This window comes from Argentina anserina, chromosome 5 (genome assembly GCF_933775445.1).
Source record: "Argentina anserina chromosome 5, drPotAnse1.1, whole genome shotgun sequence".
Taxonomy (NCBI): Eukaryota; Viridiplantae; Streptophyta; class Magnoliopsida; order Rosales; family Rosaceae; genus Argentina; species Argentina anserina.
The window spans coordinates 4,049,350-4,076,981 of NC_065876.1; the positions used below are offsets into that span (position 1 = coordinate 4,049,350).

The window sequence follows — 27,632 nt, forward strand, 5'->3', positions numbered from 1 at the left end:
ATGCATTAGTCAAAATCTCAATTTGCTTTTTTCAGTCTAATTAGTAAATATGCATGAAGGGGATCACATATAACAAACTATGCATGAAAGGAGGATCACATATAAAAGACACTTGAGGAACTCATGGTAATGCCATGAACAGATGTATTATAAGCAATCACTCCCCTTCACAATGAACCCTACAATTATCTACGTTACTTTGTCGATCTTACCATACACAAATGGATCCTTACTATCACACGGATCCTTTCTATGGGTAATAGCTTTGAAACTCTACAAGTTGAATTCGCATTTTAAATTATTCTGGTAATTTCATTTATATAGGAAGTGAGTCAAGTGACCGTGACCATTCATTGGGACGAAGAAAAATATAGTCTGCGTATTCCAACTTCCGCCAACATTGGTTATGTGAAGTCTTCGATTATGGAAGAGGTAGGAATCCCGATCGCTGTCGACAGGCAACTGCTGCTCTGTGGAGGCATGCAATTAAGTGATGAAAGGCTTGTGCGGGAATATGGCATTGAAGATGGTTCTGTCCTCACCCTATTTCGGTGTATTCAAGTCACAATCCGGGCACCCGGGGGTCTCGTCTTCGATAAGATTGTCACTGAAGATGCCACTGTGGGTGACTTGAAAGATTTCCTTGTGTCTGACGGTGTGGACATTGAAGGCAAGGTACCACAAATGGGGGTGGATACTAAGCTTGATGATCGTTGCCATTTGTGGGCTGCTGGCATTACTGAAAACGAAGAGTTAGCTCTGGTACCTTACTGTTAGAAACTGAGGATCTACGAACAATTACATAAATTATCTCTAATAAGTCAGTTAATCGACACTAAAGTGACTAGACTATAGTAGGGTGACTAGGGTGTAAACAATATGAACTTGGTAGAGCTCTAATTTTCTTAGGCTCTTGCAGTGTGCTCTCAATGCAGAAATTAAGCTCGAAGTATAAATAAACTCACTTTCCAATAACCCTTTTACGCCTAAAACCTCCTCTATTATCTAAAATTACCCAAACATTTCAAACAACTTTACCGTAGATTATAACACTCGGTTTTTTGCCAAAAATTGCATGTTTCTATTTTCCTACTTTAGAATTTCCACACATTCTTTTTCTTTGAAGAGAAAGATCCAGCGAGACAGACATCCCTTGTCTCTCCAGAACATTTCTTCCTTACCAAAAGCTTGAATCCATGACCTATAAACGAATGGGAGAATGATAAAAATTTCATCAAATATGTAGTTCATGGATTGGTTTTGCCTTTTGGGCATGCGGCGTTTACTTTGCTCTTCTTTGGTTTTGCCTTTGGGCATACTTCGTTTAGTTTGCTCTTCTTCGTACACATTTGGCATGGTGCCGGAACCTTGCTCAGTGATTAAATGGAAGACTAATCACAGACCAATTCAATTGAAAACTGGAAGTTCATTCCCTCAACACTTCCATGTTTCAATAAACTAATCCATCCACGGTAGAATCAGAAGTTATGAGACCACATGCACAAGTGTTTAGAGAGCAGAGGTAAATATTGGTTTTGTTGATGACAATTTAACTATTTGTAAAAGAAAAGAAGGGATGTAGTAGAACAATTTATGTATCACAATTAAACGGTACATAAAGAATCAAACTGTCTAAGTAAATGTCTACTTGAACGGAACTATAACAGCTTAATAAGAAATGTCATTTACACTTCTGATGCATATTACTGTCTCAACACAGAAGGCCTAAGAAAACACACCCAAACAGCCAAGAATGACCTACAAAAACAGCTAAGCTCAAAATTTCACGATAGTCATCAAAGTGAAGAGCGACACCGTAAACAGTCGTAGCTAGCTTTTCCTCTCTTCTCACTTAGTTTTCACGTCTGGCTCCTGTCCTCCTACGAGGAGCAGCACCAGTTTCCTTCTCATTCTCATCTGAAGAACCATCCTTCTCGCTCTCGGCTTTCTTCTCCACACCACTTCCAGAAGCCTCGGAGGCTACAGCGGGTTTCTTCTCAACCTTAGCCTGCACAAGACAAAGCAACATTTAGCAAAAGCAACAATGACAACAATAACAACCAGAATAGAAAAGAGGTTGGCGCATTTAAAGTGATTTAAGACTCACTGGTTTCTTGCCACCAAAAAGGAACATGAAAAGTACTGTTACGATGATCACAGCAATGGAGCCGATGACACCAAGTGTGATATTGGGTTGTTCCTCTGCCTTCTCAATGAGTTCCTGCAGGAGAAGCTTGGATATTAGGATGCAGTCGACAAATTTTATCATTGAAATGGATGAAAGAACAATGGATTAATGACTTACAACTATCTTAGACTTGTGGGAAGCTAAGAAGGGAACATCTGCAACCTTGTATAGAATGTCAAATATCTTCTTCTGCAGGAGTTGAAAATTACATGTTAGTAACTGTAGAAAGCAACTACCATATCATTCGGCATGAAAAACAATGTACGACAAGAAAAGCCAAGTCAAACAACCACGTACCTGAACAGTGGCTAATAGACCTTCTGAGCTAGGAACATCTTCCTCAGCCTTCTCTTTCTCCTTCTCAACATCATATTTTGGTTTCCACTGGGACTCTCGGTATGAATGGGCAACTTTCTCATCTTTCGCTATCAAAATGTTGTCAAACAATATACCATCTTGCATAGTCCAGATCTCAATGCCAACGGCAGCAATGGACTCAAAGTCGGGTTTCTTGAGCTCAAAGTAACTAGGGTTCGGAATCTCCTGAGGCTTCCAGATACCTTTGTAACTGGGGTTATCGATGAGTGGTGCATGCCATTTTCCCTTGTAAGCTGGATTCCTCTTCATTGGCCTCTTCCATTCGCCACAACCAGGGGCAGTCACACACTTGGGATTGTCAATCTTCGGGGCCTCCCACTCGCCATCCTCCTCGTCATCCCAATCTTCTGGCTTGGTGGCTTCAGGGTCATCTACCTCCTCAGGCTCATCATCCAACCATCCTTCAGGTTTCTCTGCTTCCTCATCCACAATTTCCATGGGTGCATCCTCATCCCAATCATCAGGTTTAACTGCATTAGGATCCGGAATCTTGGCTCTCTCATCCCAATCCTCAGGCTTCTTATCTTCAGGATCAGGAATTGTCTTGGTAGGGATGAGTGGAGGCATAAAATCATCAGTTGATAAGAAGTTGGCCTTCTTCTTCTCCTCTCCATCAACCAGGATTACCAACTCATTATCAGGTTTGATAATGGCAGTGTATACGTGAGTAAGCTTGTCAGCTGGAACGGAGGGTGGGGTGGTAAGATGGTGTTCAACATACTCTCCACTCTTGGGATTCTTATGCTTGAAAATGAAGTGAACCTTGTTTGTAAGCCCACATTTGTCAGGTCCGAACATTATAGAATAAGGAGACTCATTGTCGAATATCTTAGGTTCCCATCCAGCCTCCTGGGGTCGAAGGTACTTCAGATAGGCACCACCACATTCAAGCCCATTCTGGAGACGAGTCTCAAATTGGAGGACAACTGTCCCATCCTTGAGACTCACAGGCTCATCAACCTCCTTAACTATAGCATACTTCTTGGCCTTCTCGCTCACAAGAAGCCCAAAGTCCTCATGGCCCTCACTCTTGGAGTGCTTCCACACACCTAAATGAAAATAATAGAGGACATAAGTACTCAATTACAAAGCGCAAATCATCCAGATTCACAAGTTCATTACTGTCTGCAAAAGAACACTACAATGGACGTAAAAACAACATTCCAAAACAGAAAAACCTTCCCACCATATGAAGGCCTCACAATTCTTCTCAAATTCGGGATTAGTAATCTGTCAACTACATCTCATATGAAATCATAGGGACGTGACTATAATTAATTACACAATATAATACAACATAGAGACTATTGGCATGTTAAACAACGACCGACACTCCTGATGCTTCATCAAACAAGTATTAACCTACTTCAAAATTGAGTTGTTACAGTCCAATACTACCAGTCAGACTGCGGATCACTCAAATCTAAATCTCTACAAGGCCGAATAGCTCAATATCGAACTAATAAATAAACTCCTTAACGTAAGTTACTATATTCATCTGCATAGACTTAAATATTGCTAAGTTCGATGACCACAGATCAATCACACAAAGATTAACAGAAGTCAAAATCAACGATCTTCAACTGTAACAAACACTGACCTTGATAGTCGTCCTTGCCGGACACGGTCCAACGCCCCTCAAATGATTCGTCGAACGAATCGTAGAAGACCTAACAATGAAGAGCCGTGAAGAAATCCATAAGCAAACTGATACTGAATCTGAGAAACTAACAATATTTACGCGTACAAAATCGAGGCAATTACGAAGAGGAAGAAGATCTCATTACCGTATCGTCGGAAGCAGAAAGGTGCTGGACGGCGAAGCAGGCGAGGAGGACGAACAGCACCGAAACGACGCCGGAGCGAAACCCAGCCATCTCTTTCGAATTTCTGAAGAGACTCTCTCTCTCTCTCTCTCTCTCCTCTCAAATGTTATGGATCTTTTGCTTGGGTCAGTTGTACATATAGATCTGTAACAACACTGCTTTCGACCAGCTTCCGCCAATCATACTACGCGCCACGTTCACCTCGCCAATCGAATGCCGCCACGTCAAAAACTTGACGCATAGAATTTTGTTTTTATTTCTTGTTTCTCCTGGTTGGACCGGCTAAAAGCCCAGTTTTGACTATCGGGTCTTCCTTAGCGGACTAGCGGGTCAATACCTCACCCACCAAAACCCAATCTCGATCAATAGCCATTATGAAATCTCAACCATTCACTTGATCTAGTTTTCTCTTCGGCATTAACTTCTTTAGCCCAACCCTATTCGCACTACTAATTTTCTCGGAAGAAACTTGGCAGACCAAAACCAATAAAACGGTGACACCCGTCACTTACAGAGTCTAATGGAGAGACTAAACCCAAACTTAGAAACGTGGGGCTGATTTCAGCAGCAGTTTTCTATCACCATGCAAGTTTCTATCAATTGGATCAAGTTGGAATTTGGAACCTAATAGAAAACTATCAAAACATGCTCAAGTTCTGGGTAGTAATTAATCTGTTGAAAAATTCACCTAGCAAACTAAGGGGGAAGAGTTTTTCCAGATGCCCTTGAAGTCGTTTCAACTAGGTGACCGCAATCTTTAGTATTATGCATCGGTTACTTATCACCAGCATACAACTATCGGAGTTGCATTTCCTCATTAAGATTGGAGACGACAAAGCGGACAAGGAGTAAACAATGAAGCTACAAGTACAAAGGTGGCCGTTACAGATTTTATAGCAACAAGATGCCCTACAGGATAAGTTCAGGCACTCTGTTTTGATGAATGCAAAGATGCAATATCTTGCCAGATTGCCCTGCAATGTCGAACGATTGAGCATCAAGATTTTCACCATGTGTTGGACAGCATTGCGGAATTTGTTTTTAACTGGAAGGAATTTATTATATACACGTGTAAAACAGTAGCAGTACCCAAAACCATCATACAAATGGAGAAACTACCCCTATTTCTCCACTATACAAATATAAATAGTTATTCATTACAAAACTATACAAACTAGAAAAACAGATCACAAAGTGGCAAACAGAACTACAAAATTGGATTAGGTAGCTGCTGCTGCTGCTTTAGTATCTTTTTCGACGACCTTCTTCGGATTTATGAAGTCTAGCTCGATATCGAGGATCTAGTGCCACTCACCCCTCGTTGCCATTGATTCTGCATCATTTACTAAACACGGTAAGTACTAAGTAACGACTAACAAGTAAACCCAAAAATGAATAACCACAGACGTGTGTAACAAGAACTGAAAGGGAAACGATTCCGCATACCATTGATCTAAAGGCCATGATCTTCAGCAGAGTGATGTAAATCGGGCAACCAGAGTCTTCAGTCACACTTGCAGAAATTGATTCTTAGCTTGTTTTCAAGTTCATAGTAGTTGGTATTTGTTATTGGTTTTACTAATAAATGGGCAAGAAAGACAACAGTTGCTGAAACAGGTAGAGAGTTCAGGCGCCACGTATCACTGTTCAGACCAAAAGGGACACATGTCGAAGCAACAGTGTAGAGTGCCACTGGAAGTCTGGAACCCTCCCGAAGCAACACGGCAGCATCACAACGAAGAAAAGCTCACCTGACTCCTTAAAACCTAGCATGATTCTGAATCATCAATTTAAGTCCATCCAAGAACAAATAGCCTACGTTTGAGGAGGTAAGCGATCCCCTGCGACAAGGTGCACTACAGGAAAGTGCAACACCCTTTTGATGAACTGATGAATTATCTTACTAGATTTTCGAGCAGTGTAATAATTGGGCATCTGATTTTCAGTGCTAAACTGTTAAATAGCTTTGCTTTATTTTTTCCAACTGGAAGGAGCTTCTGTGCACATTGAAAAGAGTTGAAGTAACTAGACCACCACTATGACACTATCATACAAAATGGAGGAACTCCCCTATTCCTCCATTGTAAAATGGTAGTCTTTATAAAACCATACAAGCCAAAAAAGATCAGAAAGTGGCAAACTAAATTCCAGGAGAAAGAGAGAAACGTGTGCTTGTAATTCCATTAAGCAGCTGCTGCTTTAGTATCTTGTTCCACGACCTGTTTCGGGTCTTCTCCGGGTCTAGCACGATAGCGAGGATCTAGTGCTTCTGCGACCTCTTTAGGATCTACTCCTGCATCTTTCAGAGTCACGGCACGAGGCCGATGAGCATAAACATCTCCAAGAATAGGGTCAGATGCTACGGGGCTGTCAAAGTCCTGAACATGAGCTACCTTCCTGAAAAAGGATTTGTTAACAAACTCATCGGCGTCCTTTACCACACGATCAGGCTCCACTACCTCCGGCAGCATCTCCCGCCTCTGCTTCTTCACAAAGACGTTGGGGTTGTGGAAGAGCTGTTGCTTGGCCGTGTGGAGTCCCAGCGCCACTGATACTGTAATCATCCCAACAGCTACATACACGGGCACAAAATCACCCCTGGGCTTCTTACTGCTCTGTTGCTCTGCGAAATTAGCAGTTGGGTTATAAGCTCTCGTCTTTGGTAAGGTTGAGGTTGCATATCCTCTTAAGCCACTCACCACTCGTTGCCACTGATTCTGCATCATTTACTAAACTTGGTAAGTTACCCAGAAATGCACAATTACAGAGCTGTGTAATGCAAATACTAAAAACACCCACATACCATTGATCTAAAAGCCATGAACTTCAGCACTTCGAAACCAGTCTTGAAAACCAACAGTATATCACAGTGGCAGAAAGTGATTCTTAACTTGCTTCCAACTGCTATTGGATAGAGGTTTTACTTGTAGTTATAGGATGGACTGCTACAGTTACTGAAACAGGTAGAGTGTTCTGGAGCCACGTATCACTGTTCAGAACCCAAAGGGACAGATGCCAAAGTCATAGAGTGTCGAATGTGGCATAGAACCCTCTTGAAGCAACACGTTGGCGTAGCTTTATCTAACTCCTTCAGCCCTAACATGATTCAAATTGATGTTTCCAAAGTCCGTCCAAGATCAAATATATTGCTTCTGTTTGAGGATGTAAGCTATCCCCTGCAAGAAACTCATGGTTGGCTCCATTCAACCTAATCAAACTACAACCCGAGTTCTTCTTCACCCTCTTATTAGAACTTATGGACTTTCTAGTTTTCACCACATCATCCCATTTCTCTGCATTGGCATGAACACTAGTCATGATTGAATACGCGCCACCATCTTCGGGGTCCAACTCCATCATCACTTGCTCTGCTGCTTTCTTTGCATGTATGTTGCAACCCCTCCAAGTAAACCACCCCACCCATCGGCATCTTCTCTATCATCTCCATAGCTTCCTTGATCAACCCTGCTCTTCCAAGCAGATCAGCCATGCACCCATAATGCTTCAGCTCTCGAGGAACCCCATAAACGATTCCATTTCGTCGAAAAGCTTTCGTGCTTCATCTACTTTCCCACCATGGCTGCAACCCACCAAAACTCCCAAGAAGCTAATCCCATCAGGATTAACTCCAGCTTCTATCATTCTGCAGAAGTACTATAATGATTGGTGGGCATGACCATGCGTTGCGAGCCCCACAAGCATTGCATTCCAAATGAACACATTCTTGCCAGAGCTCGACTCGAAAATCTCCACAGCAGTCTCAATGCAGCCACATTTCGCATACAAGTCCACCAATGCTGTCAAAAAATACGAACTCAGTCTAGTCCTGTTTCGTTTAACATACTCATGGATGCTTCTCCCTCGCTCCAAATCACCCAGCTGCGCACAAGCTGAGAGAGCAGAGACCAAGCAGATATCATCCGGCCTAATTTCCGACTCCATCATCTGATCAAACAGCTCAATCGCTGCCTCGCATTGATTCGTCTGTGCATACCCGGCCAAAACAGTCCCCCACGTAACAGAGTCCCTCTCGGGCATTTCATCGAACACCTGGCGCGCAAGGCTCATTGAACCTCCCTTAACAAACGCGTCGAGCATCGCATTGTACGAGACCAAGTCCCTATGGGGACTTTCGTCGAACACCTGACGTGCATGGTCCAGACTCCGGCAGAGTGAGTAGACATGAATGAGGGAGTTGGAGACAAACGAATGCGAGGCGAGACCGAACTTGATTACTTGGGAATGGAGTGTCTGGGTGGTGGAGAATGAAGAAGAGGCGAGCTGGGCGCAGGCTTTGAGAGCAAATGGGAAGGTGTGGAAGTCTGGGGGGAGCGAAAATCGGCGCAGGGAAAAGAAGAGGTGGAGGGCTTGGAGAGGGGAGGAGAGGAGGGTGTGGGCTCTGATGAGGTTGTTGTAGGAGAATGTGGTTGGGTTAGGGATGAGGTGGGAGAGAGAGACGGCATGGCTGAGTGAGGTGGAAGTTGGGGAGGAGCCGAGGAGGAGGGTTTGAGTAGGGAGATGAAGGCGCGTAAGAGGCTGGTTAGGATATTGGAGAGGGTGACGGTGGTGGTGGTGGTGGTGGTGGTGTGGGCATGGAGTTGGTGGAGTTGTTTTGATTAGGGGGATGAGATTGGTGCTCATTCACTTGGGTTTTGGTCTGGTTCTGGTTGTTTTGGAGGGAAGAAAGACAAGTGAAAATGGGGGTGAAACTGTGGAGCTTTGGGGTTTGTGAAATTAAAAAGCGTGGACGGCAGGATTCGAACCTGCGCGGGCAGAGCCCACATGATTTCTAGTCATGCCCGATAACCACTCCGGCACGTCCACACATCTACAGGCAAAGAGGGACAAAAGGTTGAAACTAACAAAGAATTGAAATCCTCCGATGACCAAAAAGGGTTTCGTACCAAAACTCCGTTATGATTACTTTAATAATCACTAAATTTGTTAAAAATTTGTAAATCTAAACTACTTTTATGTACCTGACATTTTAACGGTTGAGATGAAAAAAATATGACTGAAAAATAAGTTTAGTTAACAATTAATTAGAAAGTTCTCAACATTTCTTCAACAAAATAGTTCTTATTGGAAAATCTTCTTTTGTTCTATGCTTCTATTTTTCCTTTTTTTTTCTTCTTCGTCAAATTCCCAGAGGCAGCCAATTAAGTTGTTAAGTTTCAGAATTCGAAATAACCAAGTGATAGAGAAAACCCAAAAGCAATGATCTATGATAAGTTATAATTATGCATTGGAAATTATCTTTAGCAATTCTTAAGATTCCATTTGATAAAAAAAAAGATTCCATAACTAAATACAACCGAAGGGACAAGAACTATGAGTTTCCAAAATATCTCTCGGCACTCAATTTTTAAGAATAGGTTCCATTATTGGATCCAGCACGTACAATATATGATGGATTAAAGTAACTTGGCCTAAAAGTAAAAATGTAATCCACGCCTCCAACCTCTACTTGATTCTTGTAGCTTTATCCCATTTGGTATCCTACTGTAAAACTTGGTTTCGGTTTTATTGTTAATGTTTTGTTGTTAGGTTTTAACAGTCTTTTCCGCATCTAGTTGCCTCCCCCACTAATTTGATTAGTGACTTATGCCACACAGATTATCACAAACATTTGTGAGTTGGTTAGTCTTAAATATTAATAATCTTTGCCGCCAAATTCTTCTTTTGGACTACTTTATCCTCTTTCGTTTATCCTGTTATTCCACTAATTAGTCTTAATGGCAATTTTTCCTTATCGTTGCCCCACATGGAATGTTGAGAGTTGAGAGTGTAAAGCAGGGGAATTAAGAACTAAGAATGACAATATTCTTAGTAAAAAAACGATGAGCACTTACCCAATTAGAGAATAATGCTTAGGGGGACCATTATGAAAAAATGTGATTCCTTCTTGCTGATCTGTTTGCTTTTGTCTTCTTTGAAAAGCCATGATGATGAATGTAGCTATATAATAACCACCTGGGACTTGGGAGCAACAGGCAAGAACACTCTCAATGCCACTGTGATCCTCTCACTGACTAAGTAAGAAGCTCACTCTCTCTCTCTCTCTATATGCGTTGCAAGATGTGGAGGAAAAAGAGGAAGAAGAAGAAGATGATGATGGCTTTGAGTAGAGCAACTTCTACAAGCTCAGTCAAGCATTCCACCCTCTTCCGCCCTTGATGGGGTTGTGAAGGGGCAAACGGCAAGTCAATGAGGCAAAGGGAAGGCGACGCCTTTCTTCCGGGTTTGTTACTTCACATGTCGAACTCTTTCTGTTATAAAATAGATGTTTAAGTATGCTGTGCAACTTCATCTTGGATGTTGGAATTAATGCTATATGGCTCTAATTAAACTCTTTCCGATTAGGGTGGATAGGTTTCGTATGGTCAAGCAATTGATGTGTGTTTCGTTGTTCAAATTTAGTTTCTAGCCTGTATGAACTTGTCTTCAAGGCGAATCAGGAAGAGTAACCACATGCGTTTGTTTGACAATTTGAATAAACCCTATTTCATTAATATTTGGTCAGACAAAATTGCAATTAAAGTCTAAGCATATTTAATTATACCTACTATTTGTGTTTCTGGATTTGCACAAATACATGATACAAATTCTCCTTTTTTTTGGGTGTGGGGGGGGGGGGGGCTTTTCCATATATGTACTCAGATTATTTCAGCTTCTTCCCCTATTTCACTAACTATGATTGTCGTTAACAATAATCACAAGTACCCCAATCATATTATTTTCACAATCTGGTCTTACATTGTGGGAGTAGACAGAAACTATACCGCTTCGTACTACTTTTGAATCAAACTAATTCATGTTAATTTTGTGACACAAGCTATTCATGGAAATGTTTATTGTTTCATCTGAAACTGAAATACAAGCAATAGCAATGACAATAATGTGTTCTAGACTACTAGGCATGCGATGTTGAGGTCGAAGCAAAACATTAGTATAATGCAATTCCCAACCTATACACTTCAGCATCCTTAATGAATACTTAGTTTATCAAATTGTGCTTGTTACTTTGCCGGATCATTCTTGGCTAGGAAGTAAAATTGCTTATAATATATCGCCATTATTTGTTTGACTGATTTTGATGGAAATTGGAGATAGTCAGATATGTGAACCGCTTGTCCATGAGGTAGATTACTGAACTTATATGAGGAAAAGTTGAATCTCATCATGGAAGTGTGTCATGTATGAACATCATAACTAGAGCAATAGTGGTATAGTACCTGTAACCTGTCCAACATGCTATTTGAAATTTTGGATTATCCAAGAGTAGTGAATAGTGATTGTCACTTGTTAGTGAGCAAAATTCCCGTAGAATGTAACAATGTAATGCCAAGTTCACTATGGACGCTAGTGTTTCAGAGACCAATAAGGCAATAATCCAAAAGGGTCGGCTTCATAGGTTTCACAGAAAGTTCCGGTGACCGCTTCAACATGCCTTCAATTCAAATGTTTTAGGCGTATGCTAGTGTTATAACATCAGTGCTTCAATTAAAACAATTTATTTATTATTCATTATGGTAATTAAATTGCTGGTTTACACATTCTAACTTTCCACTGGACAATTATAAACTGTTGTAGTGTTGACAGCATTTCTTACTCAACATGAAGTTTGAGAGATAAAAACTAAACTTCAATTGAACAAATTACAAGTTGCAACTCAGAGCAGTTTGCATAGGCGTTTGCTTAATCTCTCAGTGTTCTTTGCATTGTTAACATAGTTAACCCCTAAACAGCTTTGTCGCGGTCTTCCTCCACAACATTAGTTTACTTAGTTTCCTCCACTATTTCACAAGCATGTTTTGTGACCTGAGTTACTAAAAATTGAAGTCTCGTTTGAATTAAGAATTATACAATTCTTGTTCTTACCATTACATACGAGTAAACAACGTTAATTTGTGACACAGCTATTCATAACTCGTGAATACATATACATTGTAATTTGTTTGATATCTCATGTTATTGAAGCACTAGAAATTGCAATTACTTTGGTGTGTTTTAGGCATGCGATATTAGAGTCAAAGCAAAAGAACGCTAGAATTTTACACCCGAACTTCCCACGCAATTGGTTATCTTTCGGCATTGCTTAGTGATAAATTGATAGCCATAACTCCCATGCATAGATTTATGGGTCTCATCAGATATGGATTCACTGGTAGTAGGTAAAAATTAGTACCAGAAAAGAAAATCAAAGGGAAAACAATTTGCAAGAAAAATTTACTGTCCACTAACTACTAAGAAGCAGAACTGCAGAAGATAAAAGGTGACGAGATGATACCTTTGCCACAATGTGCCGTAAGCCCGTAACTATGTTTCTCAACATTAAAATTTTATAAGATCCGAGGAATAAACCTTCCAAGCTACAAAATTGAAAATCTGTGCCCCATTCCTGAAGGGGGATACCTCTGTCATATGACAACCATATATCTACTTAATTAGTAACTCATTTTGCCTTATCATCATCATCACCAAGAAAGCAATTTCTAACTACAGTACCTGAGTAGTTTACCAGCAAGTCTGACTACAAGATCGTGTAGTCCCACAATCAGTTATCTCATACTTATTTTCATCATCATCAACACAAATGCAATTTCTAACTACAAGACCTGTGTAGTTACCATCAGGTATGACTACCGCATCCGCTATAGATCTAGTTTCTTCTTCATGGCTTCATATACCATATATGTAATGCTTGCAGCTGGCACAACTTTGAGAAGATTTGGAAACAACCCCTTGTAGAAACCTCTGTATCCTTCACGCTGCAGTGTTCTCCAGAATACATCAGATATTCCTCTATAAGCTTCTCCTGTGTTAGAACGTTGAGCTTGCATTCTGGAAAGTAAGCAACATATTAAGCACAAGACCAAATTACCAGCAACATATCAAGTGAATTAAAAGAAAATGGCATTCTTTGAAGGGAACTTCTAATTGCATGTCTAAGTAATTATAAGGAACCAAAGTAGCAAAAGACTTGGGTCATAAGTTGTACCTGGTGCGAATAACCTGCAAAGGGTAAACACATGTTGCTCCAAGAGCTCCTGAGACTGTCCCACAGCCCAATTGGATGAGAGGACCAGGATCTGCACAAAAGTGGAAAACTTAGAAGGCAATATACTACAAGAAATACAAACAGGAAAACAAATAATGAGTGAAAATATACCAAAACAGTTGCTAGAAAAGAAAAGGCAAAGAAACAGAGATAGTCGTACCACTATTATCATGAAGAAAATAGGTCTTTGACATGTCTTTTAAGGTTTCATAGGCAGCTAGGTCAATCCCAGCATAGGGGACAATCCCAAGAAGAGATGGTAATAGTCCTTTATAGAAGGCCCGAGGACCCTCATGAGTCAAAATTTCCTTGGTCAGTATCCCCAATTTAGGACCCTTTCCAGCTTCTGACACACAGGTCTGTAACCGAGTTTTCACAAGATCCAGTGGATATATAACGGTTTGTGCCACTGCTCCTGCCATACCACCAGCCAAAAGCCTACCCGCAGTACCAATATCATCCTTGTTCTCCCCCATAGTTTCTCCAATGACATTTTTTAACAGTTCATAAGTATAAAACTTGATGGCACTTTCAGGTGCCACCTTCACAACATTTATTCCATTACCCCGGAAAAACCCCAAAAAACCATCTTCCTTGAATATCTTCCTTATAGCCGGCACAACAGATGCACGTGATGTCTGAACTTGCAAAACCACCTTCAACCGATCAAGAGGAGCAGTAGCAGTACGAGAAGCAGCTCCTGCTATAGCCCCTGCAATAAAATATCTACTCCTGTGAACATGCTTACTGATGCCTTCTGGAATAACAGCCTGTTCCCCAATGTCCACGAGGCATACTCTTTCCCAGTGATGATATATGTTCTCAATTGTTGCTTCATGCGGATAAAGCAGCAGAAAATCCCTCCATTCCTCAAAAGTTATAATCCCATTGTTATCCTTGTCAACATGCTCCACAAAATGAGCAAGCTCCTCATCATCCATTTCAATCCCTACAAAACACAAACTGCCAGGCCTTATAAAAATGGACCAAAAAAATGCCTGCCCGAAGACTAAAAAGAAGGAAACAGACCCAGTTCCTAGTTCACTGCTCCTATGTTTACATCGAGTGTGCCAAAAGATTTCCTACAGGTAGTTAGGTTCATTATCGGTCTAACAGTTGGGAACAGTACAAATGTACCATACACAAAAATACAAGTAAAGTGAAAGTGAAAGACATCACTAACACCATCCAAACTGCCCAACTACTAGCCTTCTAGCATTTCACTTCAATAATACAATCCTAAACAACAAAGGCACGCTTTCACCAGACCAACATTCTACTAAACCAACGCTCTAGTCCACCCTCATTGTCAAAATTAGAAACTATCACATCAAAATTAAGACATTTCATAATGTACTACTCCACAAAAGCCACTAACTAAAAACAAAAACAAAACAAGCAATGCACTTATATACCGGCCTTGACGAGGGCCTCCCAGAGCTCCTCAGGGAGAATGCAGCCATTGTGCTCGACATCAATGGCCTGGAAAATGCGGTAGAGCTCGAGCTCCTTGTCATCCATATACTGCCTAAACTCGTGGTAATTGACTCTCCCATCCCTATCAGCATCACAAACCTTCAACAGATCCTTAGCATACTTATACTCCCCCGGAATCTGAAGCGCCGAGAGACCCGCCTCGATCTGAGCGTAGTCCAAGTAACCCGAATTGGCAGCGTCGAAGAAATTGAACAGGCTCCGAATCCTGAGCTCCCTCTCCTCCTTGGTCTCGCGGAGAGCTAGAAGGACGTGATCCATGGTGATGGGCTGGGGGGATTTCTTGACGGGGTCGGCGCCGGAGGTGGGAAAGCCGACATGGTCCGCGGCCGGCTTTGCCCCTGACATAAAAGAAGAAACCCCAATTTGATAAATGGGGTCAAATTGGGGAAAGGGTCAAATGGGGATCAAAGTGGAGAAAGATTGGAGCTTTAAGGAGAGATGGGGGTGAATTGAAATGGGTTTGGTTCAATTACGAGAAATGGGTAGAGGAGAGAGATATGTGGAACCGCCAAATGGGCATATTGAGGAAGAAGGTGAAGAATTGAATGATGATATAGGGAGATATGGAGAGAGAAAGAGAGAGAGAGAGAGAGAGGAAGAAGAAGGATCGAGGTCTGTGGGGGAGGATGTTTGGCCCTCTTTCTTGTGTGGCTTTGGCCTTGAATTGTCCAAACGTGTTTAGTGCTTCCACGTTATTTTGTTTCTTCATTATCATTTGGCCTAATTTTTACATTTCCAAACAATTAGAAGGTGAATGATATGGTTCATTATGCAGTTTAGGGTTTTTGTCGAAATGTATATAGTTTTTAACATCTTCATCTTTGCCCGATAAGTTCAGATGAAAAAGTTTTGTATCTCCGGTTATAGTGCTTGTTAAATTTTGAAAAAAATAGTATAAAGCGTTTGTGTTATATAATTTATGAATTCGGTGAATTGAAAAAAAAATAAGATAAGAAGCTCGTTTGGGTTTTTATCTAAATAATGAGTGCTACATTATGATCATCGCGTTTTGAGCAAATTTCCAAAAAAAAAAATCTCGTTTTGAGCAAACAATTTATTATGTGATCTACATCAAGTTGGAGTTTGATGATGCTCATGAAGAGTGGTGGTGGCACCGCCATGGCCGTTCCCTTCAGTTTCAGACCGCCCGTCTTCTCCGCCATGGCTTCCAATATCAACTCAGAAAACCTACGTGTCCAACTGGGTCAGCTTCATTTTGAGGCTGAGACCACCAGAGAGAAAGCTAACAATGCAAGGTTGAGGCTTCTGCGGCTATCCGAGGCGGCTGAGAAGCTTAGACGGCAAGCAGCGATCAATGTCCGGATCGGAAGGGAAGACGAAGCTAGGGAAATGCTCTTTCAGAAGAAGAAGGTCATGCAGGCATTGGAGAAGTCAAAGAAACGCATTGAATTGCTTGATGAGCTTTCAGCGAAGCTTAATGAGGCAATTACTGTAAAAGAGAGGCAGCTAATTGGAAATGTTGCTTTGGATCTTGAAGTTGTCAGACAAGATGCTTACAGTCCAGTTCGAATTGTATCCCCAACACCTGAAGAGGCACAAGAATTGGATGAGGTCAAAGAACTTGGCTTCAAGGGCCCAGAACTTACTGATGACCAAGATAACTTGCTCCCTACAGAGAATCAAGCAAGCTTACCAGTTGAGCCAATAGGAGATGAGGTTCCAAAACCTTTAAAGAGTGGAGTTTTGAATGAAGACGACAACATTAGTACTTTGCAGGGAATAACCTCTTTTGAGAATTTCTTGGAGCATCTGGATAATAAACTTAATAAAATTGAAGCAGAACTCGTCACTGTATTAAGGATATAACCCTCGTGTAGTGTCACAATCCCGAAATTCGAATGTTAAACTCGAAAATCGAAATCATGAAAAATTCTAAAACAATTTCAAATTAATTGAAATCCTCTCAATCCTCACCACCAATAGAAATAATGAAACTTTGAAATCTTCAGAGTAGACCTCCAATTCTGCTAATCCACACCTGCAGAACTATCCCTTACACCATCGAATAGGTGCACCGGGATTGTAAACACAACCCGGTAAGTTTTGCAGCTCGTATAAGTAAAAATAACAATATAACACGCATAGTAATACAAGAGAAAAAAATACTGAAAACATTTAATTATAAATGTACTCATGAGTCACAAGACGACCCATCTGGATGTCCAATAATATCTGAAAATATAAGTGCTCATGAGAAATTGGGCAACCCATCTGTTTACCTAAATACATTTATAATACGGGTACTCATGAGACCCATGTACTCATTTGTTACCCCTCGTGCAGTACGCCGTCAGACATTAGGCAACCCATATGTTACCCAATATCACAAGAATATGGGTACTCATAAGCATGTAACTCATCTGTTACCCCTCATGCAGTACACCGGCAGACATATTAGAGCTCTAACTGAATCGTAACTGTCACCCAGCCAAGACTAGATTCCGATATGACAACACGTCCGAAGACAGAAAAAACGTTTTAATATGACTCAAGTTAAAACCACGTACAATACAATCCTCACATGTTATTGTACAAAAACTAAGCGACTCATGCTCAAATAAAACCAATATTAGTGTTATAAATAAACTCATTTGGAAATAAGAATATGATAGTATATAATATAGCAACCCACATATATGTATCGTTTTTTACTATTTACACACATACACAAACCACTATATCATATACATATCATAGTTCGTTCTTTTAAAATAAAGCGTAATTATGAATCACCACCAATGGTAGACTCGTCATAGTGAGATTTACTCACCTTACTTTCCTTAGCTTAATTTCCACAATACCTAAAGCAAATCATTTACTTGTTTTGTCGATCACCTAGTTGTATAAAAAAAAAAGTGGTTAGAAACGTACGTAAAACTTCAAATGCTGAATCAGTACTAATGTTTACTATTCAGCAATTTACGGTTTTTGCGTAATCATTGTTCACGTAAATATTGTTCACGTATTATTGTACATGTACTTACTATTTGCGTATTCATGTACACCAATGTATTGTTTCCTTGTAATTACTGTTCCAGTAAATACTAATCACGATTTACTATTCAGAAAAGTACTGTTACAATTATTGTAAGTAAATTACTGTTACATTTTTACTGTGCATAATTACTTTTTACAAAAAAATTACTGTTCGGAAATCACTGTTCACGCGCCACCACAAACAGCCGCGCGTGGCGCTCATGCGCCACCACAATTGCAGCGCGTGGCTTGCCCACCGCCGCCCAAAACTCTCTTTTCTTCTCCTCCACCCTTCCACGGCCTAATGCCGTTTCTAGCCCCTCTCATTCTCCCTCATGCGCCGCCTTAGGCGGCGGTACGTACTCTCCCTCCTCCTCCTCCAATTCTCCACAAATTGCCACAACTTCACACAATCATGCATATCAATCGATTTAAAGCATCTCCATACCTATTTGAACCTTAGAACTGCCGGGAAGTCGTCGGAGAAGCTTGAACCCAGGCGGCGGTTGAATTCGTGCAGGGGTGAGGTGGCGGTCGAATCGAGCTCCAACCGGCTTGCAGATGGCACCAGTGGCGAGGATCGGCGATGGCGAGCTAGTCCTCGTGCTCTAGTCTCGCCGGCGAAGAGCTTGGACGGCGGTGGAAGTCGCAGAATCCTCGGGTCGTCGCTCGAGCTTCACGGCGGCGAGGGAGGGTGTGTCTCGCTTGGAGGTAGGAGTAGTCGTGCTTGCGACGGTCTTGGGAGCGGCGGTGAGAGCCACGCAGGCCGGAGACGCGAGATCGCCGAGAGAGATTTTTGAGAGGGAGAGAGGCTCGGGGTTGAGAGGGAGCGGCTGCGGGGAAGAGAGAGAGAAAATGAGGGTTTTTGTTTTAGGAAACCCTTTCCTAAAAACTCCTTTATGCTTTTTCTAAAATCGGAAACCAACTCCCGTCGACGATAACTTCCACATACGACGTCCGATTAAGGTGCGCGATGTGTCCATGAACTCGTATCGACGAGCTCTACAACTTTCGTGAAGAAAGTTTTCAGAGATGAGCGACGGAGTAAAGTCGACTCCCGTGTTGTGGAAACGTAACGTTTTTCCAATTTAAATTTCCGAAAACGGTTCCGTTTCGTTTTGACATCGTCGTGAAGCGAAAATGCGATTTATTCAATTTTCTAAGTTTAATAATTTCCAAAAATTCAATACAATTCAAACCCGAAAATTCGGGATGCAAAGGATAATGGAACTTATTGAGAGTGTAGGTATCAAGCAGGAAAATGTAGATAAAGTTTCAGACCAACAAGAAACATCTGAAGATTTGGCCCTACTGATGAAAGCAACAATATTTTATTTCAAAAAAAAAATAATCATCAAGTTGCATATAGTGGGCACATGCCACCGGAGTTTAGATACACAATCACCAATTTGGGCTCCCATCATTAAGGAACACTGTAAGATAAGAAGTGACGACGGCGATGAAGAACGACGCTGTTCAGCAGCACCTCAAATCGGACCCAATAGTGCTGTTATTGGTTCTACGAAGAAGTCCGAGTCTTTGAGAAGAATTCCATGTTGACTAACATTGAAACATTCGGGGAAAATGTGGAATTGACTTTGGAAATTGGAAGGACACATGGATTATCTAAGCACAGTGAATCTGGCTTAGCCCAAACGACAAGGGAAGCAGAAATTTTGACAGACCTATAAAATCATTTTGATCTTCAAAACTGTGCTTGTGAAAAACCTCTCTTGGGGAGTTGGGGAGTAGTTCTTTCTACCCTCTTTAGGAGATATGCAGTGATGCTTAAAACACAATGCAGTGAAAGGGTAGAAACTAGAAAAAACCAAGATCCTTATCGGTAAAGAATGAAGAAACTAACTTGAATGATACTGATTGAGTGATTGATGAGAATGCTTCCAGTCTACTCCTTGCTGCTCAAGCTTCTCCAATGTTCGATTTCAACTGTCACCAAAAACAACATTATACTTGGTTCAATTACAAACACAAAGTCTCTAAATGTTTTAACATAAGCAAACATAATGTAAAATGAGAAGCTGAATGAATGGCACAATCACTGATACTGTAATATGAATGTACAGAAGGGTTATGTACAAGAATCAATCACAATCCAATAATCATAGTGAAATCTAGCTCATCATCATAGTAAAGCCAAAACCATGAACAAATTGGAAATGAGACTGAAAATCTAGCTCATAACCATTGTAAATACATATTCAGTTTCACAATCTAACAGTGTCAGACAGGCAGACATATCGTAGAGTTGATCGACTAAGCCATGACGTATTTGATTGATTTGCATCAAAATTAACTAATTAAGCAAGATAAAACTGACTTTATTTATCTCCTGATTTGCCAAATCCTTTAGAATCCACTATGTCAAACTATTATACTGGATTCTAGAAAGGGACGATTTGTAAAGGGATGCATCTCTCACTGAGTCTTCAATCTCTTCAGACGACTTTCTAAACGCGTAATAGCCTCATAGGAATACTGTATTGAGGGCGTTCACCTAGTCACTAGTAGCCATAACACTTGAATACAAGGATTTGTATTGATTGTTTGATGATTGATACAATGCTTAAGCTATCTATTTATAGGAAAGATTGGAGAATATTAGCACTAATCCTAATGATTAAACCTAGTTGTTAACACCACCATGAGTAACATGCTTTATGCTTTACCAGCTCTTACAGCTGTTCCAGCTCATGCCAATACTCCCCCAATAGAATGACTAACCTCAAATGAGTGATCTTCTGTACCAGGGAAACGTTGGTCAGGGGTATAAACAACAGTAGGCGAGACGGGAGGGGCAGTTGTGCTGTCAGCTTCTGGTACCTGAATCTCTGCCGTGACTATACCAGAATCATCTGTTGGTGCATGTGTAGCTGATATATCATTAATCTCAATCGAACCTAGCACCATATCTCCTGACTGACTTGTCTCCCCCTCTTCATGATACAGCTCTTCAAAATATGAATTCTCCCCCTGAAGAGCAGTATCAGAAGACGTGAAATAGCTCATGTCCTCAAAGAAAGTAACATCCATAGTGACATAATATTGTCTGGTAGGTGGATGATAGCACATGTACCCTTTCTGATGTCCACTGTATCCAACAAACACACATTTAACTGCTCGGGCATCCAACTTAGACCTCTGATGTTTTGGAAGATGGACAAAAACAACACAACCGAAAACACGGGCGGGAAGATTAGAAAAAGAGGGTAAGGAAACATGGGAGGCAATCACCTCATATGGAACTTTGCCTCCAAGGACACGAGATGGAAGACGATTAATGAGGTGAGCAGACGTTAGGACAACATCACCCCTAAGGTATTTAGGCATATGGGCACTAAAGAGAATACACCGAGCCATATCAAGTAAATGACGATTTTTTCTTTCGGAAACGCCATTCTGCTCAGGTGTGTAAGGACACGTTGTTTGATGAACAATTCCATGTGCGTTAAAGAATTCCTGAAAGACATGATTCACATATTCCCCCCCCATTATCAGAACGAAGAATTTTAATTGTGGCATTATATTGTGTTTGGACAGTGGTATAGAAGGCTTGAAAAGCCGGAAAAACCTCATTTTTGGTTTTTAGAAGAATAATCTACGAAAGACGTGTGCAATCATCAATAAATGACACATAATATCGCATTCCGGACACAGTAGATTCTTTGGAGGGCCACCAAACATCAGAATGAATTAATTCAAAAGGAAGAGTGGGTTTATGAGAAGTACTAGGGGAATAAGTAGATCGATGACTCTTGCCCAAAACACATGTTTCACAACGAAAAACTGACTCATCCACACCAAGAAACAAAGTAGGCATGTATGCTTTCATAACACTAAAAGATGGATGCCCCAAGCGACGATGCCATAACCAAACTTCACTTAGCTTATCAGAAGTGTAGAGCAAAGCGATCCGGGATGGTGCCCCTGGTTTCTTCCCCGCATACGTCTGATCCAGATGAAACAACCTGCCCCTTAGATACCCCCGACCAATTAAATCCCCGGTGAGAAGATCCTGAAATATCACATACATGGGAAAAAATGTCACAGAGCAGTTAGCTTCAGTATTTAATTGTGGGACAGATATCAAATGATGAGATAAAGCAGGTACATATAACACATTGTGAAGTTCTATTGTGGGAGTAATATGAACTGACCCTTTCCCCAATACGGGGAATGCATCACCATTAGCATTAGTAACATATGATACTGGTGGAGGAGATAAGATAGTAAAATAGGATTTGTCATAAGTCATATGATCGGACGCACCAGAATCAATAATCCATGTATCAAAACTAACAAAGTGAGAAATATGTAAAGCCATACCAATCTTACCACGACCAGCTATTGATGATGTGGGTGTTGCTCCTCCTGTTGTATGATGATCATGTCCAACCACACCATAGATATCTGGTTCCGGGACTAATTGAATAGCTGCTTTCGCCTTAGGACGATAATTAGGCCGTTGGGGTCTAAGGTGTGGATACAACTTCCAACAAGTTGCACGAGCATGGTTTGTATCATGGCAATAAGAGCAAGGAGGGCGGGGCTGAGTCCCGAAGCCTGGTGGTGGTCCGCGCTTATGGAGTGGAGCTGAGGTGGCTGGCTGAAGGGATGGTGTTGGAGATGTAGCCTGAACAGTGAGGCTAGAAACTTCAACTTGTGTCTTATGAAGACTCTCATGCTGAGACTCATCCTTACGGATAAATGTGAAAGCTGTGATTAGGCTAGGAGGTTCGGTCTTTCTGAGTAGCTCGCATTTCGCACTGTTATGCTTTGCATCAAGACCTTTCAAGAAATGGTGAACTCGCTCAATCTCCTTCTCTTTTTGGTACCAAACAATATCCTCATGATTCTTGATCATGCAAGGACGTTTCACATCAATCTCAGCCCAAATATTCTTTAGTTTAGTGAAATATTGCGCCACCGGTTGCCCATCCTGGTGCATTGCAAAGGCTGTGCACATTAACTCATGAACCTGTATAAAATCAGAGTCATTAGTAAATAGGACTTCCAATGTCGTCCATATTGCATGCGCGGTATCACATTCTGCTACCAGGTCAAGTATCTCTTCATTCATGGCTTTGAACAAGACAAACATTACAAGGCCATCATCATCGTCCCATTTAGTGTAGGCAACAACCGCATCTGCATTGGGAGCCTTAGTGACTCCAGTGACATGTCCTATCTTGTGCATTCCTCGGAGATGGGCTGTCATAATTTTCTTCCATTTACGGAAATTGGCCCCATTGAGTTTGGCTCCTCCAAAAGAACCACTGTCAGAATTCTTGACAGAGACTTCAAATTTCTGAATATCATTGACCTGAGAACTCTCGTCTTTGTCTCCATAACCCATTGTAAATCAAATCAAATCACAAATCAGTAATAATGCAGCGGAAACAAAAAACTGATAGGAACCTGCCTCAGTGAACAAGCCTGCCTCAGTGAACAAGCACTGTCGGTGAAAAAGCACTGAAAAAGGCAGTAGAAAATGGGTGGGCCGGTTCTCGGGTCGGATCGCGGGTTGGATCGCGGGTCGGATCTCGGGTCGGATCTTGGGTCGAATTGCGGGAGATCAGGGTTAATAAAAAACCCTTCTTTGCTTCCGAAATCAGCACAATCAGAACCGACGATTTCCGGGTCGCGCTGCTGCTGCTGCCGGCGAGGCGACGACGGTGTGGAGGTCGGCTCTGCTGCTGCGTCGGAGCACCGGGGATCGGGTCGGCGCTGCTGCGTCAGGGCTGTTGTGGATCACCCGGTCTCGGGTCGTCCTGCTGCTGCGTCGGTGATGGAGGGGGCGACGGAGCTGAGGTCGGACCGAGGGGAGGCACGGGCACGCTGATCCAGATGTTTTGACGCGGCGTCGGGGCTGGCTTCCGAAAGAGGCAGTGGCACCGGAGGAGGCGACAGCGGAGAGCAGAGACAGTGTTATTGCTTATCTTGACGTCTGGCAAAAACACCTACGCCAGACGGGAGGAAAAAATGGAGGAAATTTGCAACCAACCAAGTAAGTTGCTCTGATACCAACTTGATTATAAGGATTTGTATTGATTGTTTGATGATTGATACAATGCTTAAGCTATCTATTTATAGGAAAGATTGGAGAATATTAGCACTAATCCTAATGATTAAACCTAGTTGTTAACACCACCATGAGTAACATGCTTCATGTTTTACCCGCTCTTACAGCTGTTCCAGCTTATGCCAATAATAACATTTATACTCAATTACTCTTTTTGAATTTTCTGCATCGCAATCCTTAATTGTATGTTGATCTTATTTCCATAATTGTGTGTGTCAATCTTAGTTTTGGCATAGGAAATGTGAATCATGCAGAGCTTCTCACATTGTGGAAAATGAGATTTGCTTGGTATACAAACTGAGACACTGAAACTGGAAACCACCGATCATATTCTGGGAAGAAATTGTCAGAATCTATTGGGTGAGGTCACTTATTTGATGCCAATGCCAATTGCCAAACTCTGAACTTATTGCTATAGGACAACGTACATTGGCTACAAAACGTCTATACATCAGAGTGACAAGTGAAACAGTATATTCAAGATGCCTTAATCACAAAACTAGCAGCTTTAATTAACTGACAACACCACCAGATCTGCAAGAACAAAGAGCATAACATAAGCTTCACAAATTTATTGTAATTTATTTGTTACCATCAAATACTCAAATTTTATATATAATAATCTACAAAATTGATTAATTGAAATAAGAAGGCTCAAGAATTTGATATTTGATGATAGACTAATCCTTAATCAAGATTATCATGTAGCCATTGTATTTAACAATATCTTACTTAAAGTGAAGAGTCCATAAGCAAGGAGGACTTTGGAAGGTTCTCTGCAACCAAGATGTAGAAGAGGCCCATAACTCCTGTGTGTGGCTGCGAGCTGCTGTAATTGGAAGCCACAACCAGTGTCTCTCCATCCATTATTTTGATAGTGCCCGGACGTGGATAGCAAGTTGACATTCCTACAATGTAACCAGCCTCATCTCCAGCTTCCTCACTTTGTCCATATATTGGTATTGAGGAACATAGAGCCCGTCCATCCTACATCATCGAAAACAAGCAGATCAGTTGCAGACAATACATTACATAAAGAAAAGCATTTCCTATAAAGACCAAAATATATTGAGAGACAAGAAACAGTCCAATTCATACTGAGATGCCATGGAAAGTCTTCATTACTATCGAGATGCAGCGTTGAAAGATAGATACCAGATAAAAATATCACAGACTTGCTATGATCTGGTATCAAAGATTATAGTTCTTAAATGAGGAAGCCAATGAACAAACATGATTGACCTTTTTCTAGCCGATAGAAGCATACACTAGCTTTTTAAGTGAGAACATAGCGCTAAAAGTTCCAACAAGCTCCAACCTAATTATAAACTTATTAGTAACTATACTTCTTTGTGAAGCCCGAGAATATCAATAATCAACGGTCAGGTATACTCAGCAGTAAATATAGCATAGTAGGCTAAAAAGGAATCAGAAACAAAAAACCTATTATCCAACAATTAGGATTATATACTTCATATTTCAGATTTTTTTTTATGTACATATAGAAACTAAGAAATGTGACCTACGTACACTGGGTTTGTAAGAGTTGACACTTTCAGATAATATAGAAGTTAAACGAATAAATTGGATGAGATTTCTGTAATTGAGCTCCAGCATATGACAGTGAGAAACTACTTTACAGCCTAGAAGGAACAATATTGCTATGGGTATAAGAAAAGCACCTCTCTATATAGAGTTGCACCGACCCCCCCAGTGTGCTGATGGGCCACACCGTAGACGATATAGCCACCAGTTGGCATAGTAATCACTGCCCTTTGATTGTGAAGGCACTGATCATTAACCTCATCGACAGTACTGCAAGGCTCAACATTATACTCGACCTGTACAATAAAGGCCGGACAGTTTAGCAGGCAGAACAATGATAAATTATCAACACTATGGAGACCAATATTACAACTTGTTATGCAATGAGTTAGATTCACTTACCCGGCAATCATGTTTAATGAAGGATCCTGCTGAATGATCCGTTCTGTCAGTGACATCAAAAATATAAATCTTGACAGGCACAACAGAATCAGACCAATCAACCCACTTCACAGTATATCTCAAGTAGAGGCTTCTCTTGACACCATTATAACCTTGTTTTATGCTGCATTGTGTACCATCATAACAGCAGTGCAGACCCCCTGTGTACCCTGGCCTCAAAGGCTGCCCTCGTCCATCTTTTGTTACATTATACAGATCACACCTGCATTCAGTGCATCCCAACCTATCCGCTGCTCCCCGAGTATCAATAGCATGAACATTGAGCATCCATCTCTCCTCATATCCGGCAGGAATCTCTGCAGGGTTGCCAACCTCTATTCCAAAAGGATCAGGTACATGTGTGTCTGTCTTTCGTGTTTCTGACCCAAGTCCGTAGTACTGTCCAAGAACATTATTCTGGCACAAACCACTGTTTCTCACAAACTGAAAATCGGACTTTTCAATATGCTCAAAACCAATCTGCTCTGGTTCCACATAACTTGACCGGGCATAATATCTTCCCACAACCCAATGATGCAGATAAGTTTCGTGAAGAGGAATGGGATTCCCTTCTTCATCAATCACTTCAGCATTGAAATACTTTATAGCAATATGGCCTTTTGGGAAGTTGATGCTATAGAAATATTTGTCTGCAACTGACCCTGGTTCTAATACAATCTTAGGGGAGTAATAAACGCTAGTCCTGGTCTTGACCTTATTGATGCGAATAGCATCTGAACATGGTAAGCTTAATCCCAGTACTAGCACAGCTAACAAAAGCACCAAACTTTGACAATATTGTGCCATTTTCTTCCTGCCAATATCAATATAAAGCTCCAGTTAAACAAGATACTAGTTTTACACCCCAAAGTTGGTTTCTTATACACTCTCCTACAAGAATCACTGACATGGGCCATGATATATAGCATACATAGATCATCATTCATAACAGTTAAAAGATTGCTATTCAGATGTAATAATTCAGGCCATGTAGAAATCAGTAATCTGTAAATACTTATAGGATCGCTACCCATAATATGCAGAAGGGTTATAAGAATCAATAAACAGTCCATGAAGATAACGAAATCATACTCAAAATCATAGTAAAACCAAACCAAAGAACCAAAACCATGAACATGTAAAGGAGGCTGAAAAAAGCCAGAGCATACCCAAGTGCCTCAGCAACCAGAGCAAGAGAGAACTGGGTCAAAGCTTTATCTTTTGGGTGTATATATACAAACGGTAATGTATAAAGGAAGATTCTGCAGCCGTTCGGTGTTTTGAGAAATAGCTGGAGCGAAAATGGAAATGAACCACTGAGAGTGACAACGATTACGAAAGTGATGACGTTTGGAGATAGCAATGGCGTGTCGTGTAAGCGTGAGAATAAGCCATGTAGATGGATAATAGTAAAGACGTGAAGTACCCACCAATGACCAATCCATTTTCACAATTTAACACAGTCAAGGACTCGGACAAAAATGTCATATCGGATCAACATGAGTGAATTGAATAAGGCTATTAGGCTGAATCTGTGGCCTAAGCCATGACGCGTTGCATCAAAATTAACTAACACAATGGTGACTCTGTTTCCCATTG

At 41.2% G+C, this 27,632-nt stretch overlaps 6 protein-coding genes and 1 non-coding gene across 10 annotated transcripts; 1 reads left to right on the plus strand and 6 right to left on the minus strand.

Moving 5' to 3' along the window:
• Window positions 1-1,579: 1,579 nt before the first annotated feature.
• On the minus strand, window positions 1,580-4,487 carry LOC126794195 (calnexin homolog). The gene is made up of 6 exons (XM_050520854.1): window positions 4,354-4,487; window positions 4,167-4,236; window positions 2,486-3,615; window positions 2,306-2,377; window positions 2,108-2,221; window positions 1,580-2,008 (listed from the first exon to the last, which is right to left on the minus strand). The coding sequence occupies exons 1-6, from the start codon at window positions 4,441-4,443 to the stop codon at window positions 1,853-1,855; spliced, it is 1,632 nt and encodes a 543-aa protein (XP_050376811.1). The 5' UTR covers window positions 4,444-4,487; the 3' UTR covers window positions 1,580-1,852.
• A 1,850-nt stretch (window positions 4,488-6,337) lies between these two features.
• Window positions 6,338-9,002, minus strand: LOC126794194 (pentatricopeptide repeat-containing protein At5g61800; the record flags this gene model as incomplete). The annotated part of the gene is given in 5 exon segments (XM_050520853.1): window positions 6,338-7,109; window positions 7,196-7,798; window positions 7,800-7,923; window positions 7,926-8,877; window positions 8,880-9,002. Coding segments are annotated over 4 exon segments (1,509 nt in total), but the record flags the coding sequence as incomplete, so codon positions are not given.
• LOC126794193 (uncharacterized) lies at window positions 6,576-7,115 on the minus strand. Its single transcript, XM_050520852.1, has one exon. It carries the CDS (start codon window positions 7,113-7,115, stop codon window positions 6,576-6,578), a length of 540 nt encoding a protein of 179 aa, XP_050376809.1.
• Window positions 9,003-9,134: 132 nt separating the features above from the next.
• Window positions 9,135-9,216, minus strand: TRNAS-AGA (transfer RNA serine (anticodon AGA)). Its single transcript has one exon. It is a non-coding gene; the product is annotated as a tRNA-Ser (tRNA).
• Window positions 9,217-12,705: 3,489 nt separating this feature from the next.
• LOC126793747 (calcium-dependent mitochondrial ATP-magnesium/phosphate carrier protein 2-like) lies at window positions 12,706-15,546 on the minus strand. 2 transcript variants are annotated; one of them, XM_050520365.1, is made up of 4 exons: window positions 14,869-15,546; window positions 13,614-14,402; window positions 13,394-13,484; window positions 12,706-13,236 (listed from the first exon to the last, which is right to left on the minus strand). In XM_050520365.1, the coding sequence occupies exons 1-4, from the start codon at window positions 15,293-15,295 to the stop codon at window positions 13,047-13,049; spliced, it is 1,497 nt and encodes a 498-aa protein (XP_050376322.1). In that variant the 5' UTR covers window positions 15,296-15,546; the 3' UTR covers window positions 12,706-13,046. The 2 variants fall into 2 exon arrangements, with proteins under 2 accessions (XP_050376322.1, XP_050376323.1); XM_050520366.1 differs by having other exon boundaries at window positions 13,614-14,416; window positions 14,869-15,007.
• A 470-nt stretch (window positions 15,547-16,016) lies between these two features.
• Window positions 16,017-16,777, plus strand: LOC126795244 (uncharacterized). Its single transcript, XM_050522086.1, has one exon. The coding sequence runs from the start codon at window positions 16,037-16,039 to the stop codon at window positions 16,775-16,777; it is 741 nt and encodes a 246-aa protein (XP_050378043.1). The 5' UTR covers window positions 16,017-16,036.
• A 2,593-nt stretch (window positions 16,778-19,370) lies between these two features.
• Window positions 19,371-27,379, minus strand: LOC126793805 (uncharacterized). Of its 3 annotated transcripts, XM_050520431.1 has the most exons (6): window positions 27,203-27,379; window positions 25,995-26,847; window positions 25,730-25,888; window positions 24,780-25,034; window positions 22,301-24,581; window positions 19,371-19,894 (listed from the first exon to the last, which is right to left on the minus strand). In XM_050520431.1, the coding sequence occupies exons 2-4, from the start codon at window positions 26,838-26,840 to the stop codon at window positions 24,780-24,782; spliced, it is 1,260 nt and encodes a 419-aa protein (XP_050376388.1). In that variant the 5' UTR covers window positions 26,841-26,847; window positions 27,203-27,379; the 3' UTR covers window positions 19,371-19,894; window positions 22,301-24,581. The 3 variants fall into 3 exon arrangements, with proteins under 3 accessions (XP_050376388.1, XP_050376389.1, XP_050376390.1); XM_050520432.1 differs by lacking the exons at window positions 19,371-19,894; window positions 24,780-25,034; window positions 25,730-25,888; window positions 25,995-26,847; window positions 27,203-27,379 and adding an exon at window positions 21,838-21,980 and having other exon boundaries at window positions 22,292-23,321; XM_050520433.1 differs by lacking the exons at window positions 19,371-19,894; window positions 24,780-25,034; window positions 25,730-25,888; window positions 25,995-26,847; window positions 27,203-27,379 and adding an exon at window positions 21,848-21,980 and having other exon boundaries at window positions 22,301-23,321.
• Window positions 27,380-27,632: the final 253 nt, after the last annotated feature.

Bases quoted from the DNA above. Each gene is read 5' to 3' on its own strand.
- LOC126794195 (XM_050520854.1), bottom strand. From the start codon at position 4,443: ATGGCTGGGTTTCGCTCCGGCGTCGTTTCGGTGCTGTTCGTCCTCCTC. The intron at 4,237-4,353 runs GTAATGAGATCT...CTTCATTGTTAG, and splicing joins TTTCTGCTTCCGACGATACG to GTCTTCTACGATTCGTTCGA. The intron at 3,616-4,166 runs GTCAGTGTTTGT...ATTTTCATTTAG, and splicing joins CGGCAAGGACGACTATCAAG to GTGTGTGGAAGCACTCCAAG.
- LOC126794193 (XM_050520852.1), bottom strand. From the start codon at position 7,115: ATGCAGAATCAGTGGCAACGAGTGGTGAGTGGCTTAAGAGGATATGCA.
- LOC126793747 (XM_050520365.1), bottom strand. From the start codon at position 15,295: ATGTCAGGGGCAAAGCCGGCCGCGGACCATGTCGGCTTTCCCACCTCC. The intron at 14,403-14,868 runs GTATATAAGTGC...TGTGTTTTGTAG, and splicing joins GGAGGCCCTCGTCAAGGCCG to GGATTGAAATGGATGATGAG. The intron at 13,485-13,613 runs GTACGACTATCT...ACTTTTGTGCAG, and splicing joins TTTTCTTCATGATAATAGTG to ATCCTGGTCCTCTCATCCAA.
- LOC126795244 (XM_050522086.1), top strand. From the start codon at position 16,037: ATGATGCTCATGAAGAGTGGTGGTGGCACCGCCATGGCCGTTCCCTTC.
- LOC126793805 (XM_050520431.1), bottom strand. From the start codon at position 26,840: ATGGCACAATATTGTCAAAGTTTGGTGCTTTTGTTAGCTGTGCTAGTA. The intron at 25,889-25,994 runs GTAAGTGAATCT...TTTATTGTACAG, and splicing joins TCATTAAACATGATTGCCGG to GTCGAGTATAATGTTGAGCC. The intron at 25,035-25,729 runs GTGCTTTTCTTA...TCGATGATGTAG, and splicing joins GTGCAACTCTATATAGAGAG to GATGGACGGGCTCTATGTTC.